General features: G+C 41.5%; 1 protein-coding gene across 1 annotated transcript in view; it reads left to right on the top strand.

Moving 5' to 3' along the window:
• Window positions 1-3,365: 3,365 nt before the first annotated feature.
• The window catches only part of LOC126252502 (ATP-dependent lipid A-core flippase-like), a 115,250-nt gene continuing 95,483 nt past the window's right edge, over window positions 3,366-23,132 (top strand). Inside the window, exon 1 of the mRNA XM_049953397.1 lies at window positions 3,366-3,511. Within this exon, the coding sequence (XP_049809354.1) occupies window positions 3,380-3,511 (132 nt within the window). The 5' untranslated portion in view covers window positions 3,366-3,379. The remainder of the gene's footprint in view (window positions 3,512-23,132) is intronic.

Genomic DNA, 23,132 nt, shown 5'->3' with positions numbered 1-23,132 from the left:
CCACACAATGTAGAGGAATCTGCTTTTAAGTCTAACACGGGGGTCGTTATCGCTTCACTCTGGCAAAAGCTGTCCTCTCTCTGGGCGGTCGCTCCACCCGGAGTAGGTATGTTGACTCACCCCTCTGAAGGGTCGGGCCTCCCAGTGGACTGGTTGCCTCTTTAGAACGAAAATTCCTGTGTCCGTCATGTTGTGTACGCCAGCCTTGACATTTTCAACCTCAGTGCATACTTGCGGTTTACTTATTAGATTTGCATATCGCTTACATGAATTCATACAAAATTGACTCTACCTTGTCGAGCTTGGATTCGAATGAAGCGTCTTGATGTGCAAATTACGATTGTGAGGACGGAATATGTAAGAAATGAAGGTTAGGAGACCACACCACCTTTCAGTATAAGCTATCATGTTATGTATATTGTTGTAACTCAATAATTGTATGAATCTGCATTGGAAACCAAACTCTATGTGAAGAAATGAACTTCAAAGGAAAGCAATTTGTTCAATGTTTTGGATTGCTATATGTGTGTTTCAACAGGTGGATGGTCAAGTGTGGTGACATTAACATGTGTATCCAACGAAATAATTTCTGAGTGTCGTGGCTCACAATTTTTGATACATTAATAAGTGAACTATAGTTGTTTGAACCAGTACTGACCTCGTCGACGGATGCTATTGGCCATGGTCTCCACACTGAAAACGCCAGTACGACGGGTAATAACGACGCCTGGGCCGTAAAAATGGGGCTCTTCGGACACAGCATCGGACTTTGAACAATAAGCATGCACCAACTGCACCCAAAATGAATACAGCCACCACAGCAATTCTTTAATATGTGGTACTCAGGTGAAAATGTGACACTCAATGTGAAATCAACACTAAGAAAACGAGTGCATGCACATGTGACGGTAGCACTTAACACGTTGACCATTAGCGACTAGTTCTTAGGCATCAGACCTACCAGTGCGCAAGCGTGGAACCCGGCAGAGTGGCCGAAGCAAATTGAACATTATTGTCAGCGTGCTAAATTCCAATATGTAATGGACAATTATATTATGTATATAACCTTTTAATTTTTTGTAAAACTCTCACACAAACAGGACAAGCTGACATAACCATTCCATTAAATAAAAGAGAAGGTCACAAATAAAGGGCATCGACCCCTAGCGGCAAATGTAAATAGGTATATGCAAAAAAAAAAAAAAAACACTGTACGTTTCCATACCATGTCAACGTACAGTGTGCGGGCAATTGTGTAGGTACTTGGTGAAAGACCTCCAGGATGTCGTAAAGTTAAAATTTATTAAAAATAAAAAAATGAAGCACCTATCTACCATAAGCGTTGGCGGAGACGTTAATTATGAATGCGCGGTAAGGCACAGACAAATGAAAATCAAATCTACCATAAAAAAAAAAAACACTGTACGTTTCCATACCATGTCAACGTACAGTGTGCGGGCAATTGTGTAGGTACTTGGTGAAAGACCTCCAGGATGTCGTAAAGTTAAAATTTATTAAAAATAAAAAAATGAAGCACCTATCTACCATAAGCGTTGGCGGAGACGTTAATTATGAATGCGCGGTAAGGCACAGACAAATGAAAATCAAATCTACCATAAAAAAAAAAAACACTGTACGTTTCCATACCATGTCAACGTACAGTGTGCGGGCAATTGTGTAGGTACTTGGTGAAAGACCTCCAGGATGTCGTAAAGTTAAAATTTATTAAAAATAAAAAAATGAAGCACCTATCTACCATAAGCGTTGGCGCAGACGTTAATTATGAATGCGCGGTAAGGCACAGACAAATGAAAAAAAAAACATCTTTCATTTTTCCTTGTACATGATTTTGTTTCTCACTCTCTGTATGTAGAAGGTTCTGTTAAGAAGTGCGGTTTGGAGTATGACGGGCTACGAGTGTTTTGTATCATATATGTTGCGAAATAACAGAAAATTTGATATCAGTATTCAGTATTTTTTATTGAACTGAAGTGGAACCAAGTAAGGAGGATTTTCTTTTTTTATATATGCACTGGTGTCCTTGATGTCTGCTGCCTGCATCTGCAATTGAAATGTAAGAGAGGAAGTCCGATTAACCAAACATCGTACAAGCACAGCATTTCTAATAATGCAACTGTAATATATTTTAAATTTTTTCTTTCCAGTCATATATGTATTATTATTATTTTTATTATTATAACACAGATGACAATGCATAATGTCAACAGCCCCATGCCACTATTGTCCAAGATGACCTGATCCACCGTGCATAATCGTACAGCCACAACACATTCTTTGAGCCAGGGAATGGGCTTGTTTGCAGTAAGATAAGTATCCAGACAGACAGACTAAAAACAATAACAGAGAGGGCATGCTCGCATGGTACATCTAATCAAACATTAGGAGTGTCCCTAAGAGATCTTTTCAGATGAATACAAGATCTGCAAACAGCACCATAATGGACATTTTGGTGTGTAGAGACTCCGAGGAGAATGAATGTTGCCAGATCATTTGTCACTGTCGTACAGACTCAGCATCTGTAATGATGGTATGAGGTGCCATTGGGTGCACAACACGATCGCCTCTGGTACAAACAGTTAGTATTATTGACAACATTCGTAACATTGCTGACATGCTAAGGTCGGTGGCAGTTCCCTGCCTTTTTTCAACAAGGTAACGCAAGACTATGTATTGCATGTGCTTTCCTGACCTACATCAAAACAGAAGGTAGTCGACTGTTGGTCTGGTCAACAAGTTCTCCAAATCTCTCACCCATCGAAAACATCTGGTCATGGGCCGTCGAGAAACTGTTATGCCACCACTTGCCAGCCACTGCAATTGATGAATTCTGGCACAGAGGTCGATCACCGTGGACTGAGGCACCTGTGTTTATTATCCAAGCTCATTTCGACTCGATATCCAGCTGTGTAGATCCATTAATGCTGCCACATGTGGCGACGGCCACGGTGGCCGAGCGGTTCTAGGCGCTTCAGTCCGGAACCACGCGGCTGCTATGGTCACAGGTTTGAATCCTGCCTCGGGCATGGATGTGTGTGATGTTCTTAGGTTAGTTAGGTTTAAGTAGTTCTAAATCCAGGAGACTGATGACCTCAGATGTTAAGTCCCATAGTGCTCAGAGCCATTTGAACCATTTGCACCAGATGTGGCAGCTCTGTGTACTAAATTTCATCCCCTTGAACACCCTAAAATAATCTACAGATTTAATTCATGTGTCCTTCCTGCTATATTGTATACTCATGATAAGTAAAATTTCGTCATTTTCTGCCCTTTCTAGTGAATCCGCTTTTGTAGACAGCAGCGTATGTGAAGAACTACAATTCTCGCCTACAGGGTGCTACAGTCGTTGATTTTGGGCACGATGCTGGCATCGCAATTGGCCGCTCTGGCGCCTAACGTGCTGCGTGGGGAGCTGGCTGCAGCTCGAGTGATGGGCCTCATCTCCAAGCGCTCTCTCGCCTACAACGTCAACGCCGAGTTCCACACCAAATGGGTCAGTACTTGCGGGCTCGCTGAAACAGGAAGAAACCCTAACACAATGTACAACAAAAAATACCCTCAGCTACCCTGTTCAAGAGAATTCGCGATGTATAAATGTAGTTGTAGCTACTGTGGCTGAGAGGATATTACAATATGGGCAGGTTCATCCCACCGACAGCAGACATCTTCTTTGATCTGTGACTTGACGACGTTGTGCTGTGTGACATCATAAATGCACTAACAGAGATAGAACAGGGAACTTAAAATATTTATTTTGTTTGTATATTGTTTTTACGAAATTAATCGTGGTGGCAGACAGATCTGTAGCGTAGTTTCAGGTTTATACTGGGTTGAAAACGGCAGTTTGGCTGGTTGATGGTGAAGCTAATGAATGTGAATGCAAAGTCTTACTACGTGTAGTTGTGGTGCACTGATCGGTAACGAAGTTCAAGGTTTAGGTTAGGTTGAAAGGGGCAGTCTGGTTGTGACTTGGCGAAGCCAACGAATGTGAAATCCTGAGAGCAGCTACAACTCTTGTTTCAGCGCCTTTGTTACGAATACCGGATGCCGATTTAATAAATGAAATACAGGAAGGAAGATTAGGGGCTTAATATCTGTCGGCGAGGAGTTCAAGTGTAAGATGTTTTCTTGAAGGTGCAAAGTTAAACCTGTACATTCCTAGATTGCTGCTATCAAAGTATGAGAATACCTAAATACTTCAAGTGGTTTCAGTAGGAGGGCAGAGGACGTTTGGGATACAATTTGACTTTGAATGCAGTCATTGACCTTTGACTTTGACCTTGACCTTTAATGCATGAAGTCATCAATTACCTTGAGCATTTTATGTAATCAAACACCCCTCTGGCTCCCTTCTCTTTCCTTCTCCTCCCCTGTCCTCCAATCACTGCCAATTATTTTACCAACCATTAAAGCGAAACAGCCAGTCATTATGTGCCCTACTTGGTGCCATTTTCCCACTTCTTATTATATCACACCTCTTAGTGAATTAGAGAGCTTTTAAGCTAACTCACACTCACTCATTTAAATCTCCCAACCACAGCGAAGCATTTGACTGCTCATTACAAACGAAACACCTTATCAATATGGCAGTTTGTATCCCAGAGCCGCCTTCTTCTTTTTTGGTCATCTAAACACATTTCTTAACTCCATACTAAACCGTACCGTCTCCATCATCTTGATCTCTCTACCCCATATAGGCCAGTCAGGAACTATGTATACTCTCACACATTCACACAGACACATATTTTACATCTCCCACTTATGGCCCAGTATCTCACCAATCATTAAAATGAAGCAGCCAATCACAGCCCATTATTTCACTGACCAGTAAAACGAAACAGCCGTCAGCATGTACCTATCTGTTCACTGAACCCCCCACTCAGCAGCGAGTAAAGTTCGATATTTGCAACTCACTTAGTGGCAGACACAATGGACCCTCAAATTACGCATTTCCAGGTTTACAAAATGTCTGTATTATGTATCAAAAGATCTACTTGTGTAACTTACTTGTTAAGATATACTTGATGCTTAAAACATGATTGTTAACTCTTATTATCCCCACATTCACAAAATAGCTGCATTATGTATCAAAAATTCGTAAGCTTCATCATCGACACAATGTTTGTGTCAAGCGCCGCCAATAATATTTCTATACCTAAAATGTCTGTCAGCTTTACGCAAACATATTGACAATACTGGTTTAATTTACAGTACTTCAATATCTAAAATGTCTATCGAAGTACACTTCGTACTACTGACTAGTTTACTCATTAAGCTGCACTTGGCAACAAGCAAACTGCGAGCATTGTACCATATTTGATGCAAGGCACAATGGAGCTCCCAAATTAAATGTTTCCATATCTAAATTAATCTTGTTCTATAACTGCACAAAATATATTTTAGCTAAAATAACGTGTCAGCTACTGGAAGAGTTTAATTATTGCGTAGCTTACAGGTTAAGATACACGTTACGTCTAAAGCACGACTGTGGACTCTCAAATTAAGTGACACAATGCTATTTCCCCGCCTAAAATGGTCTGTAATATTGTTCTGTAACAGTACAAAACACATGTGGCTAGAATAACATGCTAAGCAGACAATGTGGTGACAGTTGACACTCCCTCTTATGCCTAAATGAGGCTATGTTACAAAAACGAACTTTCACCATTTGACCAAGCAACATTTGGGGGGGGGGGAGGAAAGAAGATAATTAATCACTAAGAAATATAATTAACTTTAATAATTAACTTTTTTATTGACTGACTAATATCGCTTTTTTAAATTACTTTTGATTTCAGACGTATCTGTTGTTTTGTTCCACTTACATGTTTATCTACCATTTTTACACTTTCCTACAGTTTAACACAACAAACTGTACTAAAAATGGTGTGTTTTCTTGAGATCTTTAATACATTGTATCACTTAGACTGCATATTTTCATAATACGCAATTGTGACTTCGAAGGTGACCAAATACGATATGCAATCACTGCTTGGTCAAATACAGTGATGAACAAGGCTCCGTGGAGATTTCTGACTCAACAAAAATTTAGTTTTGCACCTAAATAAAATTGCATTATTTACCCAACTACGTAAAGATTTCTTCTGTAACATTACTGAACATAGGCGGCATTACTGTTGTAACTTAACTGTTTTATAACAGTAAAAAATACACATGGCTCGCATATAGGCACTACTGATCTAACTTACACGTTGAGCTGCACTTGGCAATGAACAAAGTTTGAACATTGATCCACACATTAAAGAAACCAAAAATTGTTTGTATGATTTGTTAAAATATGTAAGGTTTGTTTTATAACATGACAAAACACACATGGCACTACTGATCTAAATTCAAGATTGAGGTACGCTTAGCAAGGACAGACTTAAGCTGTAACACAGTCGAAACTACAATACACTTTGACAAAATAGTGTACTGAACAGCAGTTTTAACACTTGAATTTAAAACACCTTTGAACAGTAGTCTCAATGTCTGAACTTAATACACGTTCATTTAGGTAAGGAACAAGGGCTCCAATGCTTTCAGCTACTCACCTTCAACTACTTTTCAAATCAACCAGACATTATAACAACTGCTTGATTTTGTACAGTTTCTATAGCTTCAACATCTTAGAAAAATTCCCCCTCACATAATAAGTATCTCACTTTCTGTTACACCTTCTAACTGCGACACAAGTTATGACTTGGCTGAGAACTTACTGGCTAAGCTAAAATGTACTGCTTAGTATAGTCCCCTTGGAGTCACACACATGCAGTCTTTCCTACCATCTCTCCCCCTCCCTCATCACTGCATGTATGTGATATCAGGGCACTACGCTAAAATTGTTTGTATGCTTAGTCCACAAGCTCTTACATGAGTTGAGACTTGTTCTGAGTTTAGGAGGCATAACTGAAAGTGATGTCATGATTATGTAAGAGAAGAGTGAACTAAGATGAATATGTATACTTAGTCAAGAAGGCCTCAGGCAATGTATGAGACAGTTTGTCACAGTTTTGTCTGATGCCTCTAACTGAATGAAAAATGGTGATTGGGCAATTTGTTACAGTTCAGTTTGATGTTTACCAGTAACTGCATATGAAATGGGACAATATCTTGTAATTTCATTGATGCTTATCTATAAGTGAATGTGTAATGGGGAAGAATTTCATGAAATTTTATTTGATGCATATCTGTAACCAAACGATGTGTTCAGGCTAATGTCAGTCACCAAGATCATTGTATTTGAAGTCAACATATCAGCTGACCCTCATTATCCCCCAATAGTATCTCCACCAAGCATTTACTTTAACGGTAATCTTTATGACTGGAGTAATGGCACATGATAGTCGCTAAGGCGTTGTACAATGTACTTTTTTACGGTTTATTATGATGTAACATCCAGCCCCATGTACTTGAATGTCTGTTAAATTCTGATTTAAACTTCTGTTCAATGTGTTATTTCACTGAAGTGTCATGTAGCTTCCAATGAGCAACGTCATAAGTTAGGATTACTGGCTGAAAATGACCATTATATTGCAAGATAAAGTTTTTACCTAAGGATGGAGTCGTATATGTTTGTCTAATTTAAAAAGTAGTCGAAAGTGGGTAGCTGAAAACATAGAAACTGTACAAAATCACGGAATTGCTATAATGTTTGTGTGACTTGAAAAAGTAATTGAAGGTGGTTGATGAAAGCCTTGCAACCCTCACCTTTTACCTGTATGAATGTACCTTAAATTCAGATATTAAAATTGCTGTTCAGTATATTATTCCACAGAAGTGTCATGTAATTTCCACTGTGTGACAGGCACGTCAGTCCTTGGCAAGTGTGTTTTATCACATTATATATCAAATCATTTGTATTTTAAGAAATAATACAGAACGTTCTTGACTCCTTTAAAGTGTGGTACAAAAAGTGAACACTGACTATGGTCAAGTGCAGCTAAACCTGTAAGTTAGATCAGTAGTGCCATGTGTATTTTGTCATAATGTACAACAAACGTTATGTAGTTTTGTACACAATACAGAACAAAATGGTTCAAATGGCTCTGTGCACTATGGGACTTAACATCTGAGGTCATTAGTCCCCTAGAACGTAGAACTACTTAAACCTGTCGCCTGATAAACAAAGTAAGAGCCTACGGAATATCAGACCAGCTGTGTGGCTGGATTGAAGATTTTTTAGCAAACAGAACACAGCATGTTGTTATCAATGGAGAGACGTCTACAGACGTTAAGGTAACCTCTGGCGTGCCACAGGGAAGTGTTATGGGACCATTGCTTTTCACAATATATATAAATGACCTAGTAGATAGTGTCGGAAGTTCCATGCGGCTTTTCGCGGATGATGCTGTAGTATACAGAGAAGTTGCAGCATTAGAAAATTGTAGCGAAATGCAGGAAGATCTGCAGCGGATAGGCACTTGGTGCAGGGAGTGGCAACTGTCCCTTAACACAGACAAATGTAATGTATTGCGAATACATAGAAAGAAGGATCCTTTATTGTATGATTATATGATAGCGGAACAAACACTGGTAGCAGTTACTTCTGTAAAATATCTGGGAGTATGCGTGCGGAACGATTTGAAGTGGAATGATCATATAAAATTAATTGTTGGTAAGGCGGGTACCAGGTTGAGATTCATTGGGAGAGTGCTTAGAAAATGTAGTCCATCAACAAAGGAGGTGGCTTACAAAACACTCGTTCGACCTATACTTGAGTATTGCTCATCAGTGTGGGATCCGTACCAGATCGGGTTGACGGAGGAGATAGAGAAGATCCAAAGAAGAGTGGCGCGTTTCGTCACAGGGTTATTTGGTAACCGTGATAGCGTTACGGAGATGTTTAATAAACTCAAGTGGCAGACTCTGCAAGAGAGGCGCTGTGCATCGCGATGTAGCTTGCTCGCCAGGTTTCGAGAGGGTGCGTTTCTGGATGAGGTGTCGAATATATTGCTTCCCTCTACTTATACCTCCCGAGGAGATCACGAATGTAAAATTAGAGATATTAGAGCGCGCACGGAGTCTTTCAGACAGTCGTTCTTCCCGCGAACCATACGCGACTGGAACAGGAAAGGGAGGTAATGACAGTGGCACGTAAAGTGCCCTCCGCCACACACCGTTGGGTGGCTTGCGGAGTATGAATGTAGATGTAGATGTAGATGAAACCTAACTAACCTAAAGACATCACACACATCCATGCTCGAGGCACGATTCGAACCTGTGACCATAGCAGTAGTGCGGTTCCGGAATGAAGCGCCTAGAACAGCTTGGCCACAGCAGCTGGCTCCCATACAGAACATTTTTGATTTGTTGAACATTTGGTACAATGATCGAACTTTGTGCATTGTGAAGTCCAGCTTAACCTGTAAGTTGTGCCAGTATGCAAGCCATATGTGTTCTTTAGTATTATAGAAAAATTAAGTTACAACCCATCACTGAGCAGTGTTTGCATGTTGTATTTGGTCACTTTCAAAGTTACAATTGTTTATTTTGAAAATATACAATCCAAATGATACAATGCATCAAAGATTTTTTGGTGTGGTTTGTTGAGTTAAAGTGTAGGAAATTGTGAAATAGGTAGATAAACATGCCAGTGGAACAAAGCAACACACAGATCTGAGATCAAACGTAATTTTAAAAAAGCCATATTGGTAATATTGTTAATTATATTTTTTATTGATTTATTATCTTCTTCCCCCCATAAAATGGTGCTGGGCCAGATGGTGAAAGATTGTTATTGTTACATAGCCTCATTTAAGCCTAATAGGGAGTGTCAACTGTTACCAATTTGTCTGTTTAACATATTATTTTAGCCACAAGTGTTTAGTACTGTTACAGAACCATAATACTAACAGTTTAGTTGTGGAAATACAATTGTGCCACTTAGTTTGAGAGTATACAGCCATGTTATGACATCAAGTGTATCTTAACCTGCAAGTTACACAATAAATGAACTCTTTAAATGGATTCGCAATTGCAAATCAGGACAACCATCAGCCTTAGAATGGAATGACACGATGAAATGTTGTGACGGACTGGGTCCCGAACTCGGATTTCCCACTTATTGTGAGTGGTCGCATTACAATTTGGCTATTCTTGCATGACTCACAGCCAGACCCAAACTTCCATATGTCGTCAACCATGCATCTATGACCTGTTCTCGTACATCCATTATGTATATTCCTGTACTTGCCAGACATTGTATTTCAAAGTTGCTTGTCTGGTATTGGCAGATAGATATTATATTGAAGCGCCTGTGTTTTCTGATTATGATGCAAAGTTCCTTTGGACATGCATGCAATCAAAATAACACAGGCACTGCAATATCATATCATACAATTGAACTCTCCAGTAGCTGGCAAATTATTGTAGTCAACAAGTGTTTTTTATAGTTGTAAAACCATAAGACAAACAGGTTAGATATGGATATATTTAATTTGTGAGCTTCACTGTAGATATTGCATCTGGTGTGGTACCATACTCGAAGTGCCCTTCTTCCTAATTGCAGCTTAAGGGGACATTGTATGTCCTATGTCGCCAATGTTAAATTATCGAATTTTGTGACCAATTATCTTGGAAACTTTTTACGACACCAACTTACAATTTTCTATAATTATTGATTGCACCTTTCTAGATACACTGAACTAGAATTATTACTAAAATTGTATTGTGGGTCGTGTTACCTTTTTTTCAAACACTCAATTTTTTGACAGAATTTTGTAAATAAATGAACATAAAAGCAAAACAACTCAGGATATTTTAATTATTCTAGTTTCATATGTGTTGAATCTCACACTTGGCATGCTGTGATAAATTCATGTCTCTATCACCAGTACTTTTCTAGAAGAAGGGTCGTTTATTGCAAAAAATGTAGTTCAGAGATATTGAGGTTTAAATTTTTTTTTTACAAATTCTTATACAGACTTACATTTCTGCATCTTTTATGCAGTAGCATTGCTCTACCCCATAGTCTGTATCTTCTTCAGTGTCACAACAACCCAGTGCTTGCCTCCTCCTTTTCTTTGTTGCTTCTTTTGTCATTTGCTGAGCAGTTAACTCTGCTTCACGAACAGGAAGCTCATCCAGTTCCCGCAGTCCTTTAGCTGTGCTCTGTCCAAATCTCACCCCTAACTTCTCCAGAATCTTAAGTCTTTCATAGTTCCCACCATTAAAAGTTATTACAGTATCAAACACTGCTAACTTTAGAGTTATAAGGCCAACAAATACATTTTTAGGCACACAGCACCACACAACATTATTGACATTCTAAGTGTTCCCCTGTAAACACTTCTTTAGTAGCTCAGGATTTGCCAGATCTCTGTAAATAGGTTTGACTGCCCCCATTAATGCCAAAGGAAGAGAATGTTTATGTGTAAATTCATGCAGGGTGCCAGAAAATTCAACTTGCCTATATTTACACCAAGTGTTTGGTGGAGGTGGACATAAAGCATGACATGGCTTTTTATCAATTGATATTCGATGAAAGAAAGCGCTGCACACAGCTCTTTTCATCTTCTCTAAATTGTCACAGTTATCTCTAATGGTCTACACTTAGTCATTTTATTTATGTATAAAAAGCAATAGAAGTTAGCTTACTACAAAAATAGCTAATAATCACACTACTCTCAACGAAAACTAGTATCAGAAACAAAGAACTGATTTATTTATTCGTAATGCCAACTTCTCAGACGTAGCAGTAGGCACAAAACAAAGCAATTCAGAGCCTTCTAGACTGTGTAGTTCTCCATATATGACTGCACAACTGTGGCAGTATATGTGTAGCAACGAAATTTGACAGTCACACATAAACATTCAAAATATTATTTGAAGGTCTCACAATTGTCTGATTTTTATGTATTATATACCAATATGTTCAGGAAAGTCGAAAGTACATTATGGAGTAGAAACCAGAAAATGTCAAATTTCAACGAATTTCACGTACAATGTCCCCTTAACCAGTAAGTTAGATCAGTACTGTCACACATATTTTGACAGACATTTTAGATTTGGAAAATTGTAAGTTATATCAGTGTTGTCAATATCTTTACATATTTTTATATATAATTCAGAAATTCTTTAAATGTTAAAATATTTAATTTGAGGAGTAATTGTGCCTTGCACCTAGTGGGATACAAATATCAAACATTGCTCACTGCCAGTGAGGAGGTACAGAGGACAAGATGGGACACATACTGATTAACTGTTTGTTTTTAATGGCCAATAAAATACTTGGATGAGATTGGCTGATTTGTTTTAATGACTGACAACGTTCTTGACTATTTTTGGAATATATATATATATCAAGTCTGGATTTGTGTGAAAGAGAAACCTGACTCACAAACCGACACACACACACACACACACACACACACACACACACACACACACACACACACACACACACACACACACATATATATATATATATATATATATATGTGTGTGTGTGTGTGTGTGTGTGTGTGTGTGTGTGTGTGTGTGTGTGTGTGTGTGTCAGGTTTCTCTTTCACACAAATCCAGACTTGACAAGGCTCTGATTCTACTGACAAAGCATGCTGATGCACTTCCACCTCCATATGCCATAGTTCACTGTTGACAATCACATGCAGATGTTACTTTAGGGTAGATACTGATTGGGTGTTCCATTAATGCAGTTCAGGTTGTTCAGGTACTTTTGAACATGGCCAAGATAGCAGCTTTGGGGCCATATATTGATTGGCTATTTTGTTTATGCATTTCAGGTTTTCAGATAGTTTTGATTAAGGCAGCGATACAACTTGTCAGCTCTGTAGCTACATACCGATTGACTGTTTCGTTTAAAATACCAGGCTGTGACTGGAAGACCTAAATATGTGTAGTGGCTTAAGAACTCTCTGATTGGCAAAGGGCCATAGCTTGAAAAGATGTTGAAAAATGGTGCCAAATGGGGTACATAATGATTGATTGTTTTGCTTCAGTGAGCAGTAAAATAGTGAGCTGTGAATGGAGGATAGGGAAGGAGAGAGCACGATGGCTTAATGCACACAAGGTTAAGGCCAAGTTCAAATGTCAATCACCACGTCCCAAATGCCCATTTCCCTCATACTAGTTTGAGTACATAGCTTACAAGGATGAGGAATATGCAAGCATATTAGTGTGTTTTTATGATGTGAAATTCAAACTTAACTCTTTTGTGAATGGCTATAATTCTAGTGGGCCCCTGAAAATTCTGATGTTCATATGAGCAAGACAGTGAATCTACGAGGGCTTAATGTACAGCTGATCTGTCATAGTGTGGTTTGATTGGTCTCTTCTTGAATGAGATTTTTCACTCTGCAGCGGAGTGTGCGCTGATATGAAACTTCCTGGCAGATTAAAACTGTGTGCCCGACCGAGACTCGAACTCTGGACCTTTGCCTTTCGCGGGCAAGTGCTCTACCAACTGAGCTACCGAAGCACGACTCACGCCCGGTACTCACAGCTTTACTTCTGCCAGTACCTCGTCTCCTACCTTCCAAACTTTACAGAAGCTCTCCTGCGAACCTTGCAGAACTAGCACTCCTGAAAGAAAGGATATTGCGGAGACATGGCTTAGCCACAGCCTGGGGAATGTTTCCAGAATGAGATTTTTCACTCTGCAGCGGAGTGTGTGCTGATATGAAACTTCCTGGCAGATTAAAACTGTGTGCCCGACCGAGACTCGAACTCGGGACCTTTGCCTTTCGCGGGCAAGTGCTCTACCAACTGAGCTACCGAAGCACGACTCACGCCCGGTACTCACAGCTTTACTTCTGCCAGTACCTCGTCTCCTACCTTCCAAACTTTACAGAAGCTCTCCTGCGAACCTTGCAGAACTAGCACTCCTGAAAGAAAGGATATTGCGGAGACATGGCTTAGCCACAGCCTGGGGGATGTTTCCAGAATGAGATTTTTCACTCTGCAGCAGGAGAGCTTCTGTAAAGTTTGGAAGGTAGGAGACGAGGTACTGGCAGAAGTAAAGCTGTGAGTACCGGGCGTGAGTCGTGCTTCGGTAGCTCAGTTGGTAGAGCACTTGCCCGCGAAAGGCAAAGGTCCCGAGTTCGAGTCTCGGTTGGTCTCTTCTTCTTCAAAAGTATCGTAAGTAGTCAGGAGTATCTAGATATTCGGAAAAAAATTACATACTGTCCATGGAGATTAAGCGGCTGGTTGTTCTTCATGTTTTACAACATAATTTCATGAGCTTTTCATATTGTAGAAACTAGCCATCCATGGCCTTCAGACTGTGAAAAGATAAAAACAGATGGCAAAGAATCATTATATAACCTAAAAAGTCTGTCAAGTAACAATTTAAGCCATGATAAAAGAGAATGAAATGTTTTTTATTCCAATCTTTGATCACAATAGCAATTCTTTTGACGATGACCAGTTTCAGTCCATAATGACCACCCTCAGATCTTTTCTACACCATGTCCTAAAGTGATAAGGCCATTATGGCATCGTCATACCATATAAATATAATCAGCACAGCATCATCACATAGATCTAAAATAAGGTGTGGAATAGGCCACATCGTCCACACAGTCATTATTGCAACTAGCTGCTGAAGTACCAGTACTTGTGCCTATGTTTCATACCAAAGCTGTGGCATGAATTCTTACAAACTAAACTCCTGAGCATTCGTTCCAGTTCTCTTCATTCAGACATTCATGTTGTATTTGTTTTAGTGTTGTCATTCAGAAAGAGATTTTTACAGGGTCCAGTCATATTAATGCGGCCACCTGTCAAAAGCCTGAATAACCACCTTTTGCAGGGTGAACGTGCAGGAAGAGAGTCAGTGAGATTCTGGATAATAACTAACAGGAATACGGAGTCACGCTGACTCCGTGCCATGGCCAGCTCTGATAGGTTTCTCGGTTGAGGATCTGTGGGGCGATCAGGCCAGCTGAGGTGATTTCACTGATTCTCGAATGGGTATAGATCTGGGGAGTTTAATGGTGGTAGCCAGGGGAGTACAGTAAACTCATTCTGCTGCTCTCTGAGCCGTGCACGTACACTATGAGCTGTGGGACATGTTGCATTGTCATTTTGGTAGAGGCCATATCCAGAGGAAAAAACTAACTGCGTGCAGTGAAGGACATTGTCCCCAAGGGCAGATGCATATATACAGCTTGCTGGCAATGACGATTTTCAGGAAGTTTTCGACATAAATGTGAATGAAGTTGCGAATTTGATAGATGTACTCAACGTCTGTGAAATCAATATAACCATATTCTGTATAAGACTGTGTTTGTGACCAGAGATATTGGTCAGAGTAAGCCAGAGAGTAAGAATAGTGGTATGTGTTGGACAGTCTAGCAATGTACCATGTGGTTATAATTAAACTTCCCTTATTTAACACATCATACCATAGAAACTAACTGCCGTATGAGGACCAAACTTGGTAGCATTAATGACAAGGGCATGGGGAAAAGAAGTAATGCAGAATCAGTTCAACTGAAACTCTTTTAATGTGCTGCAATGGTACATCATACCAATTACATACTGGCAACATGACTGCTACAAAACAGGCTCAATATGGTGCCCATCAGTGTCCAGAAGAGTCTGAAAGTGCAGGTTTGCATTTTGCTCAACAGAATAAAGCAAGTTCATAGATATGCTGGCTACCTTATGCTGTGCTTCAGATCAGCACATGTGTGCGTGTTTCCCCGATAAACCCTATCCTTCAGGTAGCCCCACAACCAGAAATCACAGAGAGTAAGATCACGTGATCGTACCGGCCAAGTATTTGGAAATAATCGGCTGATAATTTGATCATTTCCAGGCGAACTTCAAGAGCAATGTGTGGTGGAGCTCCATCTAGCATGAAAACTGTTGAGTTCAATGCGTCTCTCTCCTGTAGGGCGGGTATGACATACTGGCAAAGCATATCGCAGTAACGCTGGCCAGTCACACTGTATGTCTTTGGTCCTTAAGCGCCAACCTGTTCAAAAAACATCATAGACATGAAGCCAAAAGCTCACGGTCGAAGGCTGACCAAATTTTCTGGGAGTCGGTAAGTTTCCGCGAGAAAAACCATAAGAGTTGGGTTGCACTGGGGACTTCCTGTTGTAGCACTGCCCCAATCGCCCTGTCGCTGGCATCGGCTGTCATAACAATATGGGCGTCTGATGATGAGCGTGATCTGAGCGTGCTCAGTTTTGATGTTCTCAAAAGCTGCTTGCATGTCAGGAGTCCAAGTGAACTTACATTTGCCAGACGTGGTCTTGCTGCAGAGTGACTCTGTGAGTGGCAGAAGTGTTTCTGAAGAATGTGGGACGTGTTGTCAATAAAGATTAATTACTCCTAAAATGGCGTAACTCTTGATAGTCCATTGGGGGTGGTCGGTTACAGATTTGGCCTATCTTTTATGGGTGGGGCAGCTGCACTAAGCATCAATGAGGTGGCCTACGAATGTAAAACATTTTTGCTGGAGTTGGCATTTGTCCTAGTTGACCACAACACCATGCTCTGCTAATTTGTTGTATAGTGTTTGGAGGTGTTTCTCATGATCTTGAGCTGTTTGTCGAAGATAATTACATGGCGCAAGTAACATCAGCAAAAGCGCATGGTAAAGAACAAGCAGTCAATGAACCATTGCCAAGTCTGGGCTGCGTTCTTTAGTCTGAAGGGCATAAAGAGGATTTCAAATAGAGCAAACAGTGCACTTATTGCCATCTTTTGATTGTCCTCTGTAGCCATTGGGATATGTGAATAAGCTCTTTTGCAGTCGATCATGCTAAAGATGACTGCACCAGCCAGTTCCTAGGAGAAGTCCTTAATATAGGGCACAGGGTAACTATCAATGATGGTGTATGTGTTCAAATGTCTATAGTCCTTGCACAGGCACCATGTTTTATTTTTTTCTCATAGTGATCGGTGAGATCACACACTGTCTGATGACCTGATGGTGCCCTCGTGTGACAGTTACTCGATAGTGGCCTTGGCCGCCTTTGGTTTGTGAGGGGCGAGGCAATGGGGCCAGCATCGGACTGGTGGACTGGGGTGGTATTAACTCTGTGTACAGTACCATCATGTACGATGTTAATCTTTCCACGGGGCTGATTTGGAGTAGCATGCGAGGCACACAATCTCCTCTTGGAGACGATATCAATGTTTACAGCTGACCCGCTCATGAGAGCAATATCACTGTTTTCATGTGACCCACTCACAAGTAAGAGGCACTGGACTGACATGTGGTTCTGAAAGCCTGGCGGAGTCTTGGGCGGGCGGCTCTCGTTGTTGCTGGTGTGACGACAGCTGTTGCTGTGTGATGTGCAGCAGTAGTGGGGGTGTTCATTAGCTGCTCATGAGCTGTCACTGGTGTGGCAGAGATCGGTGTACGCAGTAGTCACGTTTTTAAGCTCCTTGAACAATGCCTGGCACTTTAGCGTGAGGTCCAGTGCTGTTTCAGAGGTAGGAGTAGCAGGCAGTGGAGTCTCGTCCGTCGGTAGGTGGTCACTGTTTAATCCACTGATCGGCATGCAACCGTCGCGATGTAGTAGTAAGGCCCTGCCCAGGTCTGGCAGAAGGTTATAATGCCTCAAAAAATCTGCACCCAAAACTGGCTCTACAGTGTCGCCCACGAAAAACGTTTGTGGGCGAGGGGTGTAGTTGTCCACTTGAACTGTGATAGAGGCTGTGCCTATCACGGGAATCACTGAATCATTTGCAGCACGTTGTTGTATAGCGGATGGTATACGTTTTCCAGGTGGCAGCTGACGTGCCAGCATGCTGACTTTGGCACTTGTGTGGACAAGGAAGTATGCTCAAAGATGGTTGCCGTAGACAAAGAGCCATACGCCGTTAGAATGTAGACATGGGATATGAGTGTTGTCGGCTTGAAGCAGGGAGAGATCTGATACGCCTGTGTCAGGCTGCTATAACAGTTTGCATAGCTGCAGGAGAGACGACAGCAGCATGCATCGGCACTGAAGCGTGCATTGAACCAGCAGGGATGGTGCGGCCAGGTAGGTACAGCACCCTGGCCGGGCGAGTTGTTGTGACAGTTAGGTGTGGGTCGAAGACCGGGCACGAATGCAGCAGGTGGTTGTTTACATTCCTCAACAAACACGGCATCTGGGTCCATCATAGTATCTGATTGTTGGTGACTCGCTGCAGCAGAGTCTTGCGAGGCTGAGGCTGCCGCGTGAGTGGCGTGGAAGGGCTTGGCTGAGGTCAGAGTGGCTCAGCGACTGTCGGTTAACTGGGCGCTGCGCAGTGAGCACTGTGTGGTGGTCTCCACGGGTGCGGCCGGTGTGCAGGCTGGCATGGGCTGGTCGTAGATGCGAGCAGTGTTGGCGTTAGTGCCGGAGCCAATACGAGTGTTTATTAAGACGTGATGTTGCGCAAGGGCAAGCACCCAGTTGTCAAGGTGCGTCGGTAATGTGGATGTCATGACCGATTGTCACAGGACGCATCGTGGGTGTCACGGCTGGTGCGTCGGTGTCGTGGAGGACGGTGTTGTAGTGGGGTACCGAGGAACGTGGCGCGATGGATGGATCTTGGTTGGTGGCAATCGTGACAGATGGTGCATCAAGGTTGGTCCCACAATGTGGCAGCCATTATAGGTACTCCTTGTGTTCCTGCAGTGCGTGGGTTGTAGTTGCGGTCAGGCTCACCATATTAATACGCTGTGGTCGTGAGGTATGAAAACCTTGCACGGTTGGAGGTAGACACAGAGTGCCTACTTGTTGAATGACGCCACGTGGCAGGCGTGGCCTGGAGCGCGGCGCGGCTGTTGTCAATGTGACGTCGTCGCGATAATGTGACGCAGGTCGCGGCGCGGCAGTAACAAGTGTGACTTCAGCCGTGTGACGTACGGTATCGCGCTGATCGTAAAGTTCTGGCGTAGGCCGTGGAAAAACATGATCTGGTACAGGAAGGTCACTTGTAGGACGGATTTGTCAGCAAAAACCCGTAAATATCGGTTCTCCGCAGTGGAAGGCGGTCGTATATGCTGGCGAGTGTTTGTCAAGAATTGCGATACTCTGGAGGGTATTCGTAATTTGTCATGTTGCACATTGAATGTCGGTACGTGCTGAATAATTAGAATGAAAGTGAGTGCAGTGTAGTTCATTAACAATGTCTCTGATAGGTATGTAACTAGCACTGGTTGGGTGGGAGGTGGGCACGGTGGCATACAACTACTGTTTACTGTGTATGGTCACTATTGATATAGCACAGTTAGTTAAGGGAGTCGCAGGCTTCGTCTCACCACCTTCTCTGACAACATCGTACGTGATTTGCGGTTTAGTGTTCGTCTGTTTGGTGAGAGGTAGCCATGCCCTCGTTTGAATGTTGTTGAAACAATTGCAACTTTATCAACTGTTCGAGAACCACAGTTGCAGTGTTTATATCGTTTGGGAATCGGCGACAACACCACATAGATGCACAAATAAATCGCCTGTAGTGATGCCAGGTGATGAAGCACCGTTGTGGGGCGTATTCTTCCCGGCGTTAAGTTTGTATCCTATGGTGATCGGCAGCGTGCCGGCGCGAGTATAACTCGGTATTTCTCGGCGCGGTTGAAAAGAAAATAACGGAGTGTAGGTAGTGGCAGTGGTAATTACTATGAATACTTTTATTCTCGTAGCGTATAAGCAATGCGTGTAGCATAGAGCACATACTACAGAGGACTGATCTGGCAAAGATGCAGTTCGTCTTGCTGCGGTAGGGCAGCACTATTATTGGAGGGTAGAGCCAGCGGTTCTACGTCCGCACAGGTGTATTGTTGTATGAATAGTTAATTAATAGTTAAATTTAGATCCTTTTTCTCATTTATCAGTTGTTAAGATTAGTTCCCCATTTTCATCTTTACTTTCATGATTCTGTTTGCATGCCCTGTACTGAGAACCATTTAATGAAAATTGTGACATACCATCTTGCATTGCACATTCCAAATATGCAAATTATATGTGAAGTTTTGACAGCTACATCATTATTCCTAATAGCAACAAGTTGCAGAGCAGGTGAGCGTTCCGTGGGTAGGCCAACAAATTTAATTACCACCAAAGTTCATGTCCACTGTAAGGCCTAGAGGTTGTCAGAGTGGGTACGTGAAAATCATATGATATCATTTGCTGTTGTTGTTGTTGTTGTGGTCTTCAGTCCTGAGAATGGTTTGATGCAGCTCTCCATGCTACTCTACTCTGTGCAAGCCTCTTCATCTCCCAGTACCTACCGCAACCTACATCCCTCTGAATCTGCTTAGTGTATTCTCTCTTCGTCTCCCTCTACGATTTTTACCCTCCACGCTGCCCTCCAATACTAAATTGGTGATCCCTTGATGCCTCAGAACATGTCCTACAAACCGATCCCTTCTTCTAGTCAAGTTGTGCCACAAACTTCTCTTCTCCCCAGTCCTATTCAATACTTCCTCATTAGTTATGTGATCTACCCATCTAATCTTCAGCATTCTTCTGTAGCACCACATTTCGAAAGCTTCTATTCTCTTCTTGTCCAAACTATTTATCGTCCATGTTTCACTTACATACATGGCTACACTCCGTACAAATACTTTTAGGAATGACTTCCTGACACTTAAATATATACTCGATGCTAACAAATTTCTCTTCTTCAGAAACGCTTTCCTTCCCATTGCCAGTCTACATTTTATATCCTCTCTACTTCGACCATCATCAGTTATTTTCCTCCCCAAATAGCAAAACTCCTTTACTACTTTAAGTGTCTCATTTCCTAATCTATTTCCCTCAGCATCACCCGACTTAATTCGACTACATTCCATTATCCTCGTTTTGCTTTTGTTGATGTTCATCTTATATCCTACTTTCAAGACACTATCCATTCCGTTCAACTGCTCTTCCAAGTCCTTTGCTGTCTCTGACAGAATTACAATGTCATCGGCGAACCTCAGAGTTTTTATTTCTTCTCCATGGATTTTAATACCTACTCCGAATTTTTCTTTTGTTTCCTTCACTGCTTGGTCAATGAACAGATTGATTAACATTGGGGAGAGGCTACAGCCCTGTCTCACTCCCTTCCCAACCACTGCTTCCTTTTCATGCCCCTCGACACTTATACCTGCCATCTGGTTTCTGTACAAATTGTAAATAGCCTTTCGCTCCCTGTATTTTACCCCTGCCACCTTCGGAATTTGAAAGAGAGTATTCCAGTCAAAATTTTCAAAAGCTTTCTCTAAGTCTACAAATGCTAGAAACGTAGGTTTGCCTTTTCTTAATCTTTCTTCTAAGATAAGTCGTAAGGTTAGTATTGCCTCACGTGTTCAAACATTTCTACGGAATCCAAACTGATCTTCCCCGAGGTCCGCTTCTACCAGTTTTTCCATTCGTCTGTAAAGAATTCGCGTTAGTATTTTGCAGCTGTGACTTATTAAACTGATAGTTCGGTAATTTTCACATCTGTCAACACCTGCTTTCTTTGGGATTGGAATTATTATATTCTTCTTGAAGTCTGTGGGTATTTCGCCTGTTTCATACATCTTGCTCACCAGATGGTAGAGTTTTGTCATGACTGGCTCTCCCAAGGCCATCAGTATTTCTAATGGAATGTTTCGACTCAGGTCTTTCAGTGCTCTGTCAAACTCTTCACGCAGTATCTTATCTCCCATTTCATCTTCACCTACATCCTCTTCCATTTCCACAATATTGTCCTCAAGTACATCGCCCTTGTATAAACCCTCTATATACTCCTTCCACCTTTCTGCCTTCCCTTCCTTGCTTAGAACTGGGTTGCCATCTGAGCTCTTGATATTCATACAAGTGGTTCTCTTCTCTCCAAAGGTCTCTTTAATTTTCCTGTAGGCAGTATCTATCTTACACCTAGTGAGACAAGCCTCTACATCCTTACATTTTTCCTCTAGCCATCCCTGCTTAGCCATTTTGCACTTCCTGTCGATGTCATTTTTGAGACGTTTGTATTCCTTTTTGCCTGCTTCATTTACTGCATTTTTATATTTTCTCCTTTCATCAATTAAATTCAATATTTCTTCTGTTACCCAAGGATTTCTATTAGCCCTCGTCTTTTTACCTACTTGATCCTCTGCTGCCTTCACTACTTCATCCCTCAAAGCTACCCATTCTTCTTCTACTGTATTTCTTTCCCCCCATTCCTGTCAATTGTTCCATTATGCTCTCCCTGAAACTCTCTACAACCTCTCGTTCTTTCAGTTTATCCAGGTCCCATCTCCTTAAATTCCCACCTTTTGCAGTTTCTTCAGTTTTAATCTGCAGTTCATAACCAATAGATTGTGGTCAGAATCCACATCTGCCCCTGGAAATGTCTTACAATTTAAAACCTGGTTCCTAAATCTCTGTCTTACCATTATATAATCCGTCTGATACCTATTAGTATCTCCAGGATTCTTCCAGGTATACAACCTTCTTTTATGATTCTTGAACCAAGTGTTAGCTATGATTAAGTTATGCTCTGTGCCAAATTCTACAAGGCAGCTTCCTCTTTCATTTCTTCCCCCCAATCCATATTCACCTACTATGTTTCCTTCTCTCCCTTTTCCTACTGACGAATTCCAGTCACCCATGACTATTAAATTTTCGTCTCCCTTCACTACCTGAATAATTTCTTTTATCTCGTCATACATTTCATCAATTTCTTCATCATCTGCAGAGCTAGTTGGCATATAAACTTGTACTACTGTAGTAGGCATGGGCTTTGTGTCTATCTTGGCCACAATAATGCGTTCACTATGCTTTGTAGTAGCTAACCCGCACTCTTATTTTTTTATTCATTATTAAACCTACTCCTGCATTACCCCTATTTGATTTTGTATTTATAACCCTGTAATCACCTGACCAAAAGTCTTGTTCCTCCTGCCACCGAACTTCACTAATTCCCACTATATCTAACTTTAACCTATCCATTTCCCTTTTTAAATTTTCTAACCTACCTGCCCGATTAAGGGATCTGACATTCCACGCTCCGATCCGTAGAATGCCAGTTCCCTTTCTCCTGATAACAACGTCCTCTTGAGTAGTCCCCGCCCGGAGATCCGAATGGGGGACTATTTTACCTCTGGAATATTTTACCCAAGAGGACGCCATCATCATTTAATCATACAGTAAAGCTGCATGTCCTCGGGAAAAATTACGGCTGTAGTTTCCCCTTGCTTTCAGCCGTTC

This window comes from Schistocerca nitens, chromosome 4 (genome assembly GCF_023898315.1).
Source record: "Schistocerca nitens isolate TAMUIC-IGC-003100 chromosome 4, iqSchNite1.1, whole genome shotgun sequence".
NCBI lineage: Eukaryota > Metazoa > Arthropoda > Insecta > Orthoptera > Acrididae > Schistocerca > Schistocerca nitens.
This window is presented reverse-complemented; position numbering and strand designations above follow the sequence as displayed.